Genomic DNA, 18,671 nt, shown 5'->3' with positions numbered 1-18,671 from the left:
GCAGGTTTGTCCGGTTATACTTCGCTCTGGAAACTACATAGGCCTACAGTAAATGTATTGCGTGGCAGTGTTTGCATTTTCTAATGTTTATTTTTCTAAACCTAAAGGTAGGATGCATTTTATTATATTATATTACATATTATATGTCCAAATAAATAATAGGTCTCTTCTTAAACTAATGTACAAAATAACCATATGTGAAGAGTTTAAAGGTAACCTATTTCATTTTGCCACTGTGCGGTGCTAGTGTGCACACCACGCGACTAAAACGCGTTTCACATGGACGCGTTCGTGTCCTCGCGTGACCCTCTCATATGACGTGTGCTGAAATAAAAAAATAACCTGGAGTTTTTCGAGTATATCAGATAAACACTAACGTATATGGTCTTCCTCATCGCGCCATTGTAGTTCAGATGGTATTTTAATGAACATTATAAATGCTTATTGCATATGTCTGTTGAATTGAACATTATGTAACGTTAATCGAATGCTATATTTACAAAAATCTATGATGCGACAAACAAACACATTGGGAAATGAAATGACAATTAATCAGCACAAAAATATATTTGCTTTAATTGACTTTATTTTCTTATTTGAACATTGTATAGAAAACTTTTGAGCAGTTAGCGTCATTTTCTGTTTACGCCGTCAAAGGTATAAACGCAGGCGAATGCATGCTCAAACTTCGCGCCAGCTCCAATTCTAGCAAAATTATGTTTTATATTAAATATTAATATATATCGAGCTTGTTACGCAGTAGAGGATATTGGCGGGCTGTTGGTTGTCCCGCGCCAGGCAACGCAGTTGTGTATAATTTGTCTTTATTATACATATAAAAGAAATCGAAACCAAAGAGGTTAGTTTAGTTTCATTTTCACCATCCAAACTGGACCGATGCGTAATGCAACCAGCGGTGAGTCCTTTTAACTTTATGCTTTTCTGCTTAAACATGAATTCCCGATAGGAATAGCTTTTTCTTTTGGCGTTTATTGCGATGCAAACCGCTTGCTTCGATGTATTGATTTCACATGATACACATGACCTCACAACAAACCTCGTGTCTAGGACAACAGCCCGCAGATCACTGTTATGTATAAGATGTTGCATAATTAAAAATAGCCACATAATGTCACTGGAATATTACGGGTAGTTACATTCACACAACATTTACAGAAAAATACAGAGCAGTACTTTGCATGTGTGGCATAATGCACATGACAGTTTACCTGCTTCTTTGTGTTGCACATATCAGTGTGGAGAGGCTTTCTTTTTTTAGTAGGTGAAGAGGTTTTCTTTTTTTAGTAGGCTATTTAAGAACGAATTTCTGATAGTATCTGTTGTATTTAAATAATTAGTAATAATAGTAACAATATGCACATGACCATACACAACAACCTGTTTTTTGGCATTGCCAAACAAAGCCTTTTCAGTAACATGCAGAAGTCTGGTACATTGTGCTACTGTATGTCACATTCATGTTTATGGATATATATTTGTTTGTTTATAGATGTATAGAATGAAAAGGATTCTTATAAAAGCAAACTGTTAAATTACTTTTCCTCCAGCTAATGGATGAGGATGGAGAGCGTGGAATGTGTGGGGGACGTTCAGGCTGTGGTGGCCCAGGAGGCTAGTGCTTTAGTGGACTTGCTTTGTGAGCTGGACACCAGTGTTCTGAATCAGATTTTGGCTTTGGTGGAACCTAGGACACAGGACCAGCTACGCTCACTGGCAAATACTAGAGATCGTGTTTTAGCTGTTATAGATTACTTCAAGACTTCAGACTGTACCACATGTAGACAGTTTCTTCGCACTGTATTGCACTACTGTGAAAACATTCCTTTTTTTCTTGAAACCACACTGGTGTCCATAGCAGAAAATACATCTGGTAAGTATGTACAGTTTTTAAACTGCAACTTCTCTATTTATGCGACCATAAATACTGAACATATACAGTATACAGTTAATATCAATGCTATAGTAAATTCATAATTTCAGTGTATATCTTTTCGTATAACTTTTTATTGTTACATAGTTTAATTTTGGCTCGTAATTTTGGCAAACTATTCTTTGAAGTGAAAGTGAAAGTACAAATAAGAAGAAAGAGGCTCGCATTATTTTATGATGATTTGTTCGTTATACTAGTCTATAAATGTTATTGACTTGAGTTTTAATTATGATCTTTTTTTGCCTTTAAAGAAGCAAACTTTAATCACACGAGCGACACTGATACTTCTTCACCATCACATAATGTGAAACGTCAACGACTGGGTATGTTTTATTTCTTAAAGGGACACACCCACTATTCACTGTGACTCTACCTTGAATTGCTTATAGCAACCGAACAGTTGAATGACTTCAACTTGAACAGTAGAAGTAAATTAAGCATTTAAAAAGTTTAAAAGCCTCTCCTAAAGATTGTATTTAGTTTCCTTCTATTTTAATAACCTTATAAATGAATAAATAACACACTGTAGCAATAGTCTAGTCAATAAAGGTCTTTCATTATGAATTAATTTAATAAATATGTGACTTTTTACATTTCTGTTACAAAGTCTATTGTAATAATTTGCTGCAAACATTTAATTTCACTGTAGCATTATATAAAACTATGATCAACCAAAAGAGAAACTGCAGTGATTTTGCACAGACAAATAGTGTCTTTCACACCCAGCAGGGACAATATTCAAACTGAAAAATTATTTAAAATTTAACCTTGTCATTAATCTGTTACAGAAAGGGGATGTGGGACCATGTTCACTGAAAAATTGCTCAACTATACTCTTTTATTACTCTCCTTAGATTATTTACAGAGTTACACCGATGCTCTGAAATCCACGCTACTGCAGAAGCACGAGTCAGTGATACAATCCGTTGTAAAAGACATCCGTCTGGATGACACGTGGGTGTATTTAAGGCACAGGAACCCCAACAAAACAAAAGATAGGACCGCTCATGTTTCTCCTGACCACCAGGATGGAGAAGATACTTCATTGGAACATAAAGTGTCAGTTGAGTCTCTTCTGAAAACCTCTGGGAGACTTCTTGTGCTTCTGGGTCAGGCTGGATCTGGTAAGACCTTGTTGGTGCACTGCCTCGGCCAAAGGTGGGTTGATGGCGCCTTCCCATCCATTCACTTGCTATTCCTGCTGGAGTTTCGGCAGCTTAACCTCATGTCAAGAGACTTGTCCTTAAAAGAACTGCTGTTTCTCTTCTACCCTCCGAGCGAACACTTTAAGGAGCAAACCGAAGCCGTGTTTGCATTCCTCTTCTCCAACCCTGAGAAGGTCTGCTTCATACTCGACGGCTACGATGAGTTTCGATCCAAGTTTACGAATCCGGAAAAGCTTGATAGTGCCATTGACCCAAACAAACCCATGCCCATGCCAGATCTCCTCTCTGGATTGTGCAATCATAAAATCCTTCCGAATTGCACTGTGTTGGTCACCTGTAGGCCACGGGATGTGACGGACATGTTCGGGAGCCCTGGTTTCATAACATGCGAACTGATGGGGTTTGACCGACTGGGTGTGAAGGAGTATGCTGAGCAGTACTTCCACAAAAAAGGAGATGAATTTAAGCAGAAGGCTGTAAACTTGTTGATGGACAATCGTCATCTTCTGTCAATGTGTCATGTTCCTGGGCTCTGTCATATCTGCTGTGTATGTATGGATTATCTGTTCTCCAGTGTTGGAGATCATGGTAATCCACAGCTACCTATATCCCTAACCCAAATTTACATTCAGATCTTGTCTGCATTTCTTAGCCGCTCCAGTGGGGGTCAGTTGTCTGGCATATCTATGCTGCAAAGATACAAAATAAAAATAATCGAGATGAGCCAGTTGGCTCTTTCAGGGCTCGAGAAAGGCACACTAGTCTTCATGGCTACAGAAGTTTCTCCAGAACTCCAGGATTTTGGTGTCAGAACTGGGATCCTGTCCCGTGTGAAGCTGACGCGTGAGGATGGATCTTCAGGGTATGGTTTCACCTTCATGCACCTTACTATGCAGGAGTTCCTCGCCGCTATCAATCTCATGACCAGTAAAAGCATCACAGAGAGTCAGCTTAAGAAGAAACTTAACTTGAAAACCCGCTGGACAACCAAGACTGATCCTAAATCTGTCTTCACTGATTCTCTCCATCTTTACGTGTGTGGTCTTGCGGCTGAGGCGTGCACCCTTAGTCTGGTCCAGCTGAAAGAGACAGATGGTGCCACGACTTGGGTACGAAAGCGCCAAGCCGCGGTACGGGACTTTTTACGCTCTTTAGCAGGAAGTGCAAGTCAAACTGGCCCCAAAATCGTTGAGCTGTGTCGATGTGTTCATGAGACACAAGATGCTAAGTTGGCAAGGGCTGTTGGTTCAAGACCCCAGTTTGAACTGCGAAATATCAGACTCAATGCTGTTGACATGGAGGCTCTGGCATTTGTAACAGCAGCTGCAGATCAGACTGTGTGTTTGGACTTTGGTGGCTGTTCCATTGATCTTGATTGTTTGGAAATTCTGCCTAGTTTTAAGAATGTCGACCATCTGATGTGAGTATTTCTTTTTCATTTTGGTAGCGTGACCAATGAAGAAGGTCATGTTGGTGGATTTTATTTTAGTACATTTTATCTGTCATTTTTTAAAAAGTTTTCGCAGCCGTAAGTATGATGACAAGTTTGCAGAGGCTTTGTGCGGTATCTTGCGTGAACTTCAGGCCTTGAGGCAATTAGAGTGAGTTTATATATTGTTTACAATATTTGACCAATTGTTATATATTATATTTATTTAGCATTATGCCACGATGTCTTTGTAATGTGTTTTGCTCTTATACATGTCTCTTATGTGCAGTCTTATCAGTGGAGGCCTTACTGATGTTGGAGCTGCTAAACTTGCCAGGGCTTTGCAGGACTGTCCACATATCACACACATTAAGTAATGCCATTTGTTATACAATGTGATTAAGAGAGTCAATTCATGTTCATTAAGTGTTCCAGGAGCCCCTCTTCTTCCCAAAACCGTTTTTGGTCTTTCATTCTTCATTTTTTTCATCTGACAGTGTCAGCGATAATTCTTTGAGAGATGACGGGATAAGAGATATTGCAGAAGTACTATCCAGATTACCCAACACCTCTTCCATTGTGTAAGATATAATTTGACTATTTTCACAAACTGTATGTGAGGGGCATTCCTTACAAGACCCACAATGGTTTGGGTCTATGGGGTTAATACGTTTTGAACGTCTAATCTATAATGTATTTGACTAGTTATTTAAGTTATTGAGTTATTAAGTTACTGAGTGTGGCATTTTTCACTTTTATTCAGGATGGGGAAAAACAACATCTCCACAGATGGAGTTCTCATGCTTACTGAGATGATGACTGTCTGCCCCTCTGTACAGGAATTCTATGTTGAGTATGTTGCTTGTTCCCTTGTTATTTTGAATATATTTTCATTTTGTCTAATTAAAAAAGTTTCCAAACAAATTATTTAAAAAAGTGCGTACAGGAACGGGGAGTTTTCATTATCTATTGAATGGGCTTATGTCCTCTCACAGGATGTATCACAATTGTTTGATATTCTCTCTGTTTTAGGGGAAATAAGGAGATCAACATTTCCTTTTCAAAAAGCAGTGACACAACATGGTAAGTGCTGACTTGTAGAGCCACAAGTGCCATAGTGACAAAATAGCGGACAGTCTGTCTAAATAGCAAACTTGTTTCGTAAAATGTGTGAACTTCTTTAGAGGTGCATGGGTAATAACCTAAAACTCTAAATGATGTATTTACTGTTTCCTGTTTGCACATGTATTGTGGTTTCATTGTGCATTTGGGCAGTTGTTGCATTGCAGTGCGGTACGTGTGTACATGTGGGCTTTCATTTGGTGGTACAGCTCTTAAACTGATGGTTAGGCTACAGTAATAAGTTGTCTACCTCAAAACCAATGGTCTTTAATTGATGTTAAAACATGATAATTAATTTTTTTCTCTTTTATAGTGAAAACATGGACCTGAATCAAACAAAAGAGGCAAAGAACATAACGTATGTGCTGCATCCTTATTTCATTAGTTTTTTTAAGCATAATCAAATTAAAAATTAAGAATTGTCACATTTAGGAGGAGCTCATTTATTACTGTACCTTACAATTGCATACTGTATATTGTAAAAGGCCACTTACAGAAATTTGTGCTCATCTCTCGCATCTGCAAGGAGGTTTGTACTGCTCTTTACACAGACACAAATAGATTTGTGTCCCTGTATACTGAGAACTCCTAAAAGGCAAATGTTATGTTCCTTGTCACCAAGGGAACATTGCATGCTGGTACTTACAGATTTGCCTAGTGCCACATTACTATTGGAAGTATGCCTAAAAAAATAAAAGACAATAAGAGAAAGAATTCCTTTAGTTTAAAGACGAAAACATTGTGTTTTGTGCACCCTGAGATGTCAACAGATGCAGTATGTCTTCCAAACCTGTTTGATTTTCTTTCTTCTGTAGAACATAAAAGAAAATATTTTGAAGAACGTATCCAAAAACTTTGCTCCCCATTGAAGTTTATTGTGACATAACCACCGAGACATTTCTCAGAATATCTTCTCTTATGTTTCAAAGAAAAAAGTCATACAGGTTTTGAGGATATATAAATGATATCAGGATTAGATTTTTAATCCCTTTAACATAACCATGTGCATAGTTTTGGCAGTTTTGTGGCAGCTAAATGATGTAACAGGGTTGAACCTTTTTTTTTATAAAGAAAAGACATTGATGTCCCTCACTACCCTTGTTTCAAGGATTATAAACTTTTTCAGTTTCTTTGACATGGTAATTTAAAACCAACTAGACATATTGATTGATTGATTGGTTAACTATTTATTTTCAGGTTAAAACAGTGTAACATCACATGTGCTCATGTAGCCAGCCTGTCTACTAAACTCAAAGGCTTCATAACTGTTTTAGAGTAAGTATAAAAAAACTTATCACAATTCATCAGACTTCTTCAGTCCCAGTCAACAATTCACATCAGATTTAGTTGATACACCATCAGTGCTATTGTCACATACATTTTTTTTCTTTTTCATCTCTTAGTTTGTCCAACAACTCGCTAGGAAACAAGGGCATAAAGAAAATTCTAGACCTTATGCCTAAACTTGGAATGATTCAGGAGATCAAGTATGTTTCATGTTCCTCATACATAAACAACTTTGGCATACATTGGTGTCCTGCTTTTCTTTCTTCAAACATTTGTCTCTTTTTTTGATATGCTCACACAGTGTCAGTAAAAATGGGGTAGATATGGACGGGTTGGTGTTGCTTGTTTCTGCTCTTTGTACGCAGAGGAACCTAAGGAGAGTGGATGCAAGGTAAACTCTTTATCAAAGTTAGTGAGTTATTGAGTTGTTGACCTACATGTATTAAAAATGCTAATGTCCTATTTCTCACTAGTGCAAATGGAAAGGACAAATTGGTTCTTTGGTTTGACACCAGCAAGAGGTACTAAAACGGTTATGGTTACAAACATTTTTGGTCAATGTGACGTTGACATGAAACTGCTTACTATGTACTTTATCAACGCAGACTTTCGAAACAGCCAGCCCCAAATGAAACTGGGTTACATCTGCATAAAAAACTCAGGTATAAAACTAAATTGAATTCATACATTAATTTGATCATGGTCATTGTAGATATTATATATTTCCTTGATGTTCAGTTTAACCCACAGTGAAATACAACCCCCCTACATGACCAAACTGTTTAAGCAGCTGGTCAAGTGTGAAAACCTACTGGATATCGAGTGAGTGGCTCTTCATTTCTGATCATCATTACAGAACAGGGGTGCGTAATCTACATTCTGCTAATTCCTCACTGTTTATTTGCGTTACAGGTTCTCCCATCTAAAACTGTCAAATGAGACGGTAGAGAAGTTGATGTTAATTCTTCCTGAAATGTCTTCTCTTCAACTACTGAAGTACGTGCACTAGTTCCTTAAAGTCCCCGTGAACCGGAAGTTTTTCCTTCCATATTCTTTCACATTTCCGGAGAAAATTAGTGGGCGTGGCTTGTGTTTTTCACTGCGAATTGATTGGAGGTGTAAAAACAGCTGTTGCATTTATTTTGAAATGAAACTGACAGGAGACTGACCGTTGAAGGGGAGGAGTTAACGGATGCTCCGGCCAAGCCGTCTAATTAACGTCATTTGAGATGGATAGTCATTTCAGGGCGGAAGTGCATTTTCAGAATTTAACTGAAGATTATGAGGGTACATGGATTTAAAAATGAAAATGACCCACATTGATAAGCTATTTACTACAAACGCTGCAATATTTCATGAAAAAATAAGAATTGTCATTTTTAATTTCACTGGGACTTTAAATATTGTGTTACGCACACAGTTTCAGCTCATAGTAATCTTGAGTACCTATACAGTAATATTGCATACGTCATATCTTCGAAGAGTATTTCGTTTGATCACATTTATAAAAGAAAGATACAGCTGTACGATTATTTCCGGAAAAAGACGAGCTGCTGGAGGTAGGCAGGGGGAACGGAACTAGAGCACCAGCACACAATATTTAGATTTAGATTTAGATTTTTAGATTTAGATTTTTAGATTTTTTAGACAATAACATTACATCATCGCATTAATCCCTTCGTGTTATTTACATTATGCACGTAAACGCCGATTGTCAACAAAACACAGACATATGACTTAGTTTCACTTACCGCATGCAGTTCATGTCTGGCATCTTTTAGCACTGGGACCACGCCATCTATCCGTTTCAAACTATCTCCAAATCCAGCGTTAAATCCACTTTATATAAAATATCCGTTTATATAACATCCATCACTAAAATGCCGTGAACAAACAAACTACTGACTTCTCTCACTATCGCAAGAGTTGCAGGTCCACAGCGCAGCCGATCTTGATAAGAGGGTCTTACTATCACTCGTGAGTTGGTGCGTGGGCGGGCTATTTCTTTCGCCTTGTCCCGCTATTCCAGGAGAATTGCCCAATTAAAGGAACAGACTTATAAAAAACTTTACGAAACGAGTCGGAGTGCTGGGGGAGTGTATCAAGCACAGAAATTCTACGTCATACGTCCAACTCATACGACATACGTCTCCATCATAAATTACCTGAAATTACCCTTAGACATATATACAGTATATATATATATATATAACTAGACGCCGCATTGGCCGCTTTGCTCCGCTGCTGCGATACTTCAATGGCGCCGCCATATTGGTGAGGGCAACAGTGCACTAAAAGCCCACTGAACCCAATGGGAGAGCTGCGCTTTTTCGACATTAAAAGCACAATCAGGCTTACATTTCTAAACATATTTCAATGGTTTATGATATACGTATAGAGTACCACTTTACCATGTCTCTAGTTGCTTCGTGTCTCGATTATAGCTACTTTAAAATTAATGGTTGTTATAAGGAAATGTGAAATCCATTATTTGTGCCTGTTATTCGTGAGAATCCACTACATGGCACCATGTTCAGTGATATGTTGTAGACAAGACATGCAACAGAATAAATAACCACGTTGCAGTAGTCGAGAATAAAACAGACATGTAGCCTAGAGATTGTTTCTAAGAGTATTTGAATCATCGAACAAAACACCCAAGGTAATATATTTTAATTTACGTGTTATATAAAAACAAATGTTTTTCACTGGAAATGGCTTTTTCTGTAGTAATTATAGATGATAAAAAGATAAAAGATGTTCTTTTATTTATACTGTAAACCCGTTACAGCAGTAAAACATGATGTATGTGATATAGTAAAACAAATAACACTGCCGTGCATTGTATGTATGAAATAGCAGTATTAGTCATATAGTAAAGACGATCTGTTTAGATTTTTCCCAGGATTTTACAGTAAGCCTAAATGATTGATTGACAAGCCTGAGTTCCAGTTCCGTATGACAATAAATACATTTTCAAGTCTAACCATCTTTAACTGGAGCCAAAACGTTTCTGTACTCCACATAAATAGAAAAGTATTGAAAGTAGTTGAGAAATGAAAACGATGTTGTGTTTTTATCCAGATAACTGCAGCTCCACCATTCACTCTTATGTCTTCGAAGTCGGCTTTTGCCCTCACCAATATGGCGGCGGCGTTGACGTACGATCCAGCGGACAATGCGGCGTCTAGTTATATATACTGTATATGTCTATGATATTACCTATCTCATGTTACTCTGATGTTACTCTGTCTATCAGCTTAAGTCATGTTGACATGTCTACGAATGGGGCTTTGTCATTGGTCAGATCTCTTGTTGACTGTCAGCGCGTCACAGCAGTGGAACTCAGGTATAGCTTTTTAATATAAGACCAAAAATCGTTTTCTTTCCCAACATGCATTTCAACCAAATTATCGCTTTAACATAATATTGATGTTTCTAAAGTTGCTTCTAACGTGATTCTCAGGCACCAGGCTGAAGCATTTATTAAGTTTGTTCCTGTAAAGGCAGAGGCAGCCATTTGCAGGTGAGTATCGTCATGCATCATTCCCTCAATGCAGGTAACAGCATTGATCTGCTTTTGGGGTCAAGTGAACCAATCGTCTTGTCCCTCTCTGTGTGATGTCTTCAGGCTCATGGAGTATAAACTGAACAGAACCAATGTTGAGAAGCTCTCAAGGATACTTGAGGACTGTCCTCATCTAGCAGAACTGGAGTAAGGGTTTCTTTCTTTAATTGTTAATAGAAATCAAATCACATTTTCTCTGACCTGAAGTCACAAACAGTTTATTTTTATATCCTAATATGCTTTAGTTTGTCCCATAACCTTCTCCGGGATGAGGGCGTGAAATGTTTTGTCGATTGTTTGCCTAAACTGAAGATCTCCAGCTCAGTGAGGTAATATCTCAGATCAGTAAATGCAACATCTTATGTAGTGTTCATTGACATTATGGATGATAACATTATACATTAATAGATTTGCTTGTAATTGACAATATGGATTTATTTACAGCCTTAATGGCAACAGAATGACACAGTTGGGGGCACTGCACCTGGTCAACTCAATGAACACCTGTGAGAAAGTGGTTGCTGTTGAAGTCAGGTAATATTTACTACCCAGTCCTAATGCAAAGAAATGCCCCATGCTCCTTTTTACTTTAGCCACTTGTTCTTTATTACTTTGACATGAACGATGTTTGATAACAGTGGCCTTACCTTCTACGTTTTTCATTCCACCAAACACCATAATATGACATATTTTTAGCTAACATTATTATTTATTGGTTAGATATAGATTTTTGCCATGCAGAGTCTGATTGACTGTACATGTAAATTACTTTTCAAATTTTTAGTCTTGGAGTGGAAGATCAGTCTCTGATTCAGTTTGTGCAAGAACACGTCAACGGCAAGACTCTCAGGTAATTTCCAAACTGTAGGTGATGCGTCACGAAATAAAACCAAAACCAAAATGGCACGTGTACAATGTGACTTCTTAAGTCAAGTCAAAAGTGAAAGTGTTTTGGGAGACACTGTTAACGCTTCCTCTTGCTATTGCCTTCGCTACAGACTAAAAGAGTGCAGTTTCGAAGTCAACCACTTGCAGCAGCTTGTGGAAATACTGAAGAGATGTCCCAGACTACTGACATTAGAGTGGGTGTTTTATGACAAGGACAGCACAATGTAGAATGATGACAGAATAGCCATGTACCTTATAAAAACATTGTCTGGACAGATTGTAATTCTATTTATTTTAATGCCAGATATTGTTTCTATTTAATTTAGATTGTCATCCAGTTTACTGCACGATCAAGGCCTGTTTTCTTTACTTGACTGTCTGGCCAAACTATCCACAATACAAACTGTCAAGTAAGAATTACTTTAATGATTTTTGCACAAATTTTGAGTGAGTTAGGAAATTTGCTTAGTATCTTCCAAAAGTTCTCTTTGTTATACACGTACACTTTCTCTTTTACCAAACTCTTGTCATTTCTTTTCACACAATGTTACATTGACCTTTTCTGTTCCTCACAGGTTAAGAAATAATGGTTTGAGTTTGGAGCAGATTGAGTATTTTTTGAAACAGCTCAGCTGCTATCGCCAACACAGAGACATCAGGTGAGCACATCTGATTATTAAAATAAAGTGAAAGTAACTTATCTTTCTGTTCACGTCTGCATTCGAAAGATCTGTTTTATAGCAAATGTGATGTGAGAATGATTATGTTTTTTGATGATGCGGTAATTAGGATTGAAGAGCTGTGTTTGACAGGAAGTGCTGTGGTCAGTCTTGTCAGTAACTGCTTGAATTTGGAATCCCAAATTGAAGAAATCAGGTATGATAATCCACACTCTTTTTGACAGTATGAACCCTTTAACACATAACTGCCAGCCTACCAACATTTTTATATATATACATTTGTCACGTGAATCTGTAGATCTATAAATAGTTCCCCAAGTGTTTAGTTACTTTGAGTTGGTATGTATTACACAAAGGTTTCCTGTGTGGTTTTGTGACCCTCATGTCATCTCAAAATTTGTTCCCCACCACATTCTGTGTTCACTAGTTGTAAAAATACCACAATGAAATTATGCACTCATTATGTTTCTGAACAGACTTACATTTATATATTTTGTCAGCTAATACTTTATTTCCAAATGATTTAAAGACATTAGTAAAATATTGTTTTTTTTATGTTTCCCGATAAGATTAAACAACCTTTTTTACTCAACATTTTCAGGGTCAACCGCGCATGCATAAATGTCATTATAGATGCCAATTCCAGTCTTCATTCTACTTCTGTGTAAGTTTCGTAACATTTAACAAAATGTTACAATGTTACAACAAAATAATTTACTGCTTGTACAGTTTGATATGCTGTCATGGTTTCAGCTAATGTACATAGTTTCTTTTCTTTTTAACAGAACGCATTCTGAAAACAGAGATTTCCCGCTGTGTACTCTGAGATCCATCAGGTTTTTTTTTTGTATGAGTCTTTATGTTGTTTTGGATTTTATTGACTTTGATTTTAATGTGATGTTCTTTGCATTCGTTTGTCATTTTATTTAGTTTTAATGACTGTGATACAGAAGGACATCATCTTACTCCATTAATACCTCCCATGCAGAAATGTCATTCCTTGCAGAATTTAAAGTAAGTCATTAAGAGTGTGTGCTGTTTTTGTATACGGGTCCATCTTGTTTTAATTTGTTAATGAATTTCTTCTCTTTTATGTCCAGATTCTCTCAGCTCAAAATGGACAGAAAAGGTGTCGAGTTTTTTTCTGTAGTCATTCCATCCTTAGTGAGTCTAAAGAACCTCAGGTAAGCGACTCGTGATGACTGAACAGATGAGGATATACAGCACCGTAGCAACAAATACTGTACACGCATGATTTTAACAACCAAAATATCTCCATAAAATCTTCACAGTCTTGATTTGAAAGGAACAGCTGAGGATGAGGTGGCAGTACTTGTGGAAGCATTACCAAAAACTCAAACAATTGAGACTGTGAGGTGTGTTGACTTTTTATTTGTAGAGAAATGTGGCTCTAAATGAAATGTATGCATAACTTCACTCTGTTTTAAGTTGTCTTTCATAAGTTTCTTGAGCATACTTCCCTTGTTCTGGTTGTCTAGTTTGTCTCAGCTGGTTTTGAATGACAGCGGGGCTGCAGTATTTGGCAGGGCTCTTCAAAATCTGCCACATCTTAAGTCACTCAGGTAAGAAGAAAAATGTATTTTATTATAACTGTCTGTTATTAGCAAAGTCTGATTAATTTGCTTTTATAAATAGATTGAACAAATCAGATTGTTCAATTAGATAGAAGGCAACTTTTTAAATGTAAGATTAGTAACATATTAAGTCTAAGCAAAATGAAGCACAGAATTAAAGGCCATCACTTACTCAAAAAAACTCCCATTTCTTCAGCAGACTTCTTAATTCTCTTCAATTTCTTATTGTCTGTATCCTCTGTGGTGAAAGTACAGTACATAAATATTGTGTATGATTTTGTCCAGTCTCCTCCAGTGCTCTGGTTGGACAGCAGCTCGAGGGTGTGACTTGGTCAGAGGTCTGGTGCAATGTCTCTCTCTGGCAGAAATCAGGTAACAGCACCCATACAAGTTCTACTGTTGTTTAAGATGTTTAAATTCACCACCTTATAGTTTATTCAAGAAGTGTGGTCAGTCTGTAATGCATTATATAGTACATCCAATATTGACAAAACTCAATATGATATTTTATACATAGGATAAACTCTTTGGTTCTGAATGAAGAGGGCATCTCCATCTTGGCCAAAGGCTTGTGCAGTATGGCTTCCCTTAGGAAGCTCAGGTAAATGTACATTTTTGATTGAGCAAAAAATAAATAAATGTGAAGGCATGTGATGTGTGTTGCCTGGGAATCAGACCTGTGTCATTGGCATTGCAAGAACCATGCTTAGTTGAGCTACACGCTTACTGTATTGTTTATATGTTGTTTTGTTTGCTCAGCTTAAACAACATAAGAGTGGAAACATCCGAGACATTTGTGAATGGCACTGGCATACTCTGTCTCCTGGCCTCCTTTCAGGAATTTAGACAGATGGAAGAGATTGAGTAAGTGTTGCAGTTCCTATACATCACAGAGGCTCACACGCACACAAACACTAACAGCATTTCTTAACAGGTTAAATGTTTTGTGCAATGTTTTGTCTGCAGGTTGGAGAGCTGGCGAATGGGAGACAGTGGAACTCATGAACTTGTGAAGCATATTTCTTCGTGGACCGAACTAAGAAATATAAAGTGAGGGTAATAGGGTGACCAACTGACCAACTTCCATTTTGCCCGGACACGTCCTGGCCAGGATTTCAGGTGCGTCCTCCGGAGGTCGCATTTGTCCACCCCATACGTCATTGAGGTTGTCACATTTTAGTAAAAAAAAACATAAATTAACATTTATTTCTCTTAAGACGTATAATAATTGTAGTTTAACTCTTAGCTTGAAATACGTATAATGGTTGCTTTTCTGAAATAAAACCTGGAATAATAAACCGCGATGAAGTATGCGGTGGACAAATGCGACCTCCCGAGGACGCACCCATAATCCTGGCCAGGACGTGTCTGGGAAAAATGGCACGTATGGTCACCTAGAGCAGGGCTATTCAATTAGTTTGTCATGGGGGCCAGTTCATGAAAAGCATCCCAAATTAGGGGCCGGAGAGATATGGCTTGCGATATGAGGGATGACACAACAACAATAAGAAATCTGTTTGATTTTTTCCCAAATTTCATTTGTTTCTGTTTAAAATCTTCTGGATTCTGTGTTTTCCATTCTTTACTATACAATAGTAATATATTTGCCCACATGAAAAAATACTTCAGTATACAACCGTATTCACTTATAAACTATATAAAAAAACCCGCAGTAGATACGTTGAACCATACATGGAAAAAAGTTGTTTTTAAGTCTACTTAACTGTAAGTAATCTTCTAACTTTTTATAATGTTACTGGCACATTTACTTTACTGTACTAAAGTAAATAATATACTCATGCAGTGAAAATCAAGAGGGATGGTGTTGTAAAATGTGGGTGTGTTATAACTTTTATTTTGACGGGTCGCCGCAAAGGGTGTTTGACAGTTGCTTTTCTCACATGAAACAGAAAGAGTTCATGTGCACGCATTCTCTGAAAGCTCCACAAGAACACGCAAAACAATTGCAGGTTACATATTTAAACACCATCTGTATATTTCTAAAGTTATTCATGTACAATTTGAATTTTGTTAGCTGTTCGGTGCTACTTTCTGGTTAAGAAATAATACATTTGCCAGATTCTGTTTCATTCCGCATTATACTCCCATTCTCTTTATGCAGTCTGTCAAACAACAATATTAGCGACGAGGTTGGAGAAATGCTGGTAGAGGCACTATCACGCTGCACGGTTCTTCAGAAACTACAGTAAATTACTTATTTGTTTTTAATTATTTATACATCTAAACATGTAATACTACTAACAGAATTAATAGCCTAACAGTATACTTTATTTTTAGGCTCTCCAAAAACCGTCTGGGTCAAGCTTGTGCTGCTAAGCTATCACAAGTCTTTCCTTTACTGACTCAGATCTCAGACCTCGAGTAAGTTGTCTGATACTATGGTGTCATTGGCTTAGATGATGTTAATGTGAATATTATTGTTTACATTTTTCTCTTTTTTTACTAGTTTGTCAGAGAATCAGTTTGGTCAAAAAGGGACTTTGGCACTTTGTGAAGGTCTGGACAACATGAAGGCACTGAAAAGACTAAAGTAAGACTTTGAATACATCACAGAACCACTTATTGCAACGAATACCATTATGAGATACATTACACATAAATTGTGTAATATATACCGTATGGTGAAAACTACTTGTTTCAGCTTGACTTCGATTGGAAGTTCAGACCTGGTTGGTGTGGCATCATCCCTCAAACATTGTCCAGCCATTGAGGATGTCAGGTGGGATCTGTTATTTGAAATGTACCAGGCACTATGACAACATTCAAAGATGCACCCAGTTTATAAAGTTTTCTCATTCTCAGCTTGTCTTGGAATGAATGTGGTGATACTCTGGCATGGAAACTGGCTGAGGTTCTTCCTCTGTGTACAATGTTGAAAAGACTTGAGTAAGTATCTGGATGTTTACAGTAAATGTTTATCAGTATGTTTAGCCATATGTTGGCTGTACAGTTGGCTGTTCATGTTTTATACTTCTGATTTGCAGCCTGGAGGCCAATAAAATAAGCACAAAAGGAGCCGTGGAGATTTCCAAATGCCTCCCATCATGTAAATCCATTGAAGTGATAAGGTATTAATAGCATATTTACTGTTGATCTTAAAATGGTTGTTTCTACAATCAATTAAAAATCGAAATGTTTAACTAGTTGGCAAACAAATAATTTCAGCGATTTATGTCATTTTGCACAGGCTCTGGAGGAACCCAGTTGCCAAAGACGATGAGAATCTGAAAGATCAGAGACTGAACTTCTCATCAGTTTAATCATATTTTTATGATTTTCATTTTTTTCACTTTTTATTCACTGTAAATATAAAGTGTAAGTGCTGTTTTAATATTTAAATATTTTGAATTTAATTGGAGAACACATTACCTCTTTAGAGCAACTCACCATATCCAAAAAAACAGTTTATCCGGCTGTTCAGGGATTTTTCTGGAGTATGTCTAATCTATTGAAGGATATGTTGGTAACAGGCTCTGCTCAGTTAAGAGAAAAAACAGGTAAAGTGATCCACTGGGAACTTTTTAATGTTTTTCTGCATTCAAAAGTCTATCTAATTGAGCACTGTCATGCTTTACTGATATTCAACTGGGCTAAAGCTCCATTACAGGCATTCCTCCATTCACCCTCCCTGGACAGCACTATGTTGTGTTCTCCTTTAAAATACAGTATTTATTTATGTATCGTCACTGCAAAGGTATATTGCTCTCTTGTTGTTGCACTGATCAATTTTCAATTGCTTCAAAGTTTTAAGTAAATGGTCATTTCATATGTTATAATTTTACAGAGTCTGTTATTGAAACACGTGTAGGACAATCTCTAGAGTATGAAGTTAACAACAGGGCAGAAATGGTACACCTCTGTCGCCGTACAGCCTCATAATCTGTTGGGGCCAACTGCAGTATTTAAAGCATGTAACAGCTATGTCATTTAATGGCAGTCACTTGTATCTAGTTTAATTCACATTTTGAACACACTGGCTAAAAGGGATAGTTAACCCAAATATTTTCATTTTGTTATTTACTCACCCTGGTGCATTTCAACCTTTGAATGCACTTTATCTTGAACCAAAGTGCTGATCTTTTACAAAGTGATGTTTTGGGTTTTCAGATAACGATTGTGAGCCCTCACAATCTCAATACTCTATAAACTAAATTGTGACGCTTTTTTCAATAAACGTAAATAATTTTTTAAAATGGAAATTAAGGTAAAAAAACTGAAGATCAAAGAAAGCCATCCAGGGTTTATGGTGAACCTTTACAAGAACCTTAAGAGACTGACAAAAATGTTAAAAATGGTATAACCATCCCGGTTATTGCCGCATGACTGCCACTAGATGGCAGTAAAGCAATACCATGTAAATCTAATAATGCTTGGACCGCTGTTCTCTTAGTCTCTGTTCTCTTAACGGGAATTGTTTTAGAAACAAGTCTCACACATAAGTCACTACATGAACACAACAATTGATCTGTGTGTACCAAAAATAAACAGGTTTAAATATCAGTATTAGGCCATAATTAGTGGTCCCTGACACAGCTAAAATATTTTTGTTTAAAGGAGCTAGCCCTGCTGGAAAAGATCTAATACATGGTTAGCCTATATTGAAAATTGTATCGCTACTATAATGTCTCTGATGGTTTCTACTGGCAATAGGTTGGTTTCTATTAGTGGGAAGTTATGTGGTGATGGCAACCCAAAGAACACAATAGATTAATCTGGAATAAGGCATAAAACGCACTACATAAGGATTTTTCATTATGTCGTGTGTTTTCATTAGCCTACTGATGGTTCATTATGGTATTAATATTAGAATTTGTATTGTTTTTTTCTAGCAGGGAGCGTACAAATGCGTAAAATCGTATGTGAAATGCATATAAATCCAGTGTGTTATTTATCCATAGATTTTCTTTCTCTAAAGCTATTTTAGCGAAAGCATTCAGAGGAGACTAGCTAACTGTGATGACAGA

At 37.1% G+C, this 18,671-nt stretch overlaps 1 protein-coding gene across 2 annotated transcripts; it reads left to right on the top strand.

Moving 5' to 3' along the window:
* The first annotated feature begins 28 nt into the window (after positions 1–28).
* On the top strand, positions 29–18,553 carry nlrc5 (NLR family, CARD domain containing 5). 2 transcript variants are annotated; one of them, XM_057347467.1, is made up of 44 exons: positions 29–107; positions 1,569–1,891; positions 2,203–2,274; positions 2,806–4,537; positions 4,635–4,718; positions 4,836–4,919; positions 5,044–5,127; positions 5,310–5,399; positions 5,579–5,629; positions 5,982–6,026; positions 6,866–6,943; positions 7,072–7,155; positions 7,257–7,346; positions 7,429–7,476; positions 7,561–7,617; positions 7,694–7,777; positions 7,868–7,951; positions 10,215–10,304; positions 10,422–10,481; positions 10,587–10,670; positions 10,769–10,852; positions 10,968–11,057; positions 11,308–11,373; positions 11,522–11,605; positions 11,738–11,821; positions 11,987–12,070; positions 12,201–12,287; positions 12,693–12,755; positions 12,877–12,927; positions 13,022–13,105; positions 13,192–13,275; positions 13,384–13,467; positions 13,591–13,674; positions 13,972–14,058; positions 14,204–14,287; positions 14,446–14,550; positions 14,653–14,736; positions 15,809–15,892; positions 15,985–16,068; positions 16,154–16,237; positions 16,349–16,426; positions 16,510–16,593; positions 16,692–16,775; positions 16,895–18,553. In XM_057347467.1, the coding sequence occupies exons 2-44, from the start codon at positions 1,576–1,578 to the stop codon at positions 16,965–16,967; spliced, it is 5,277 nt and encodes a 1,758-aa protein (XP_057203450.1). In that variant the 5' UTR covers positions 29–107; positions 1,569–1,575; the 3' UTR covers positions 16,968–18,553. The 2 variants fall into 2 exon arrangements, with proteins under 2 accessions (XP_057203450.1, XP_057203449.1); XM_057347466.1 differs by lacking the exon at positions 29–107 and adding an exon at positions 558–916.
* Positions 18,554–18,671: the final 118 nt, after the last annotated feature.

This window comes from Triplophysa rosa, linkage group LG12, assembly GCF_024868665.1.
Source record: "Triplophysa rosa linkage group LG12, Trosa_1v2, whole genome shotgun sequence".
In the NCBI taxonomy this organism is placed as follows: Eukaryota; Metazoa; Chordata; class Actinopteri; order Cypriniformes; family Nemacheilidae; genus Triplophysa; species Triplophysa rosa.
Note: the sequence above shows the minus strand (reverse complement) of the source record. Positions and strands in the feature narration are given on the sequence as shown.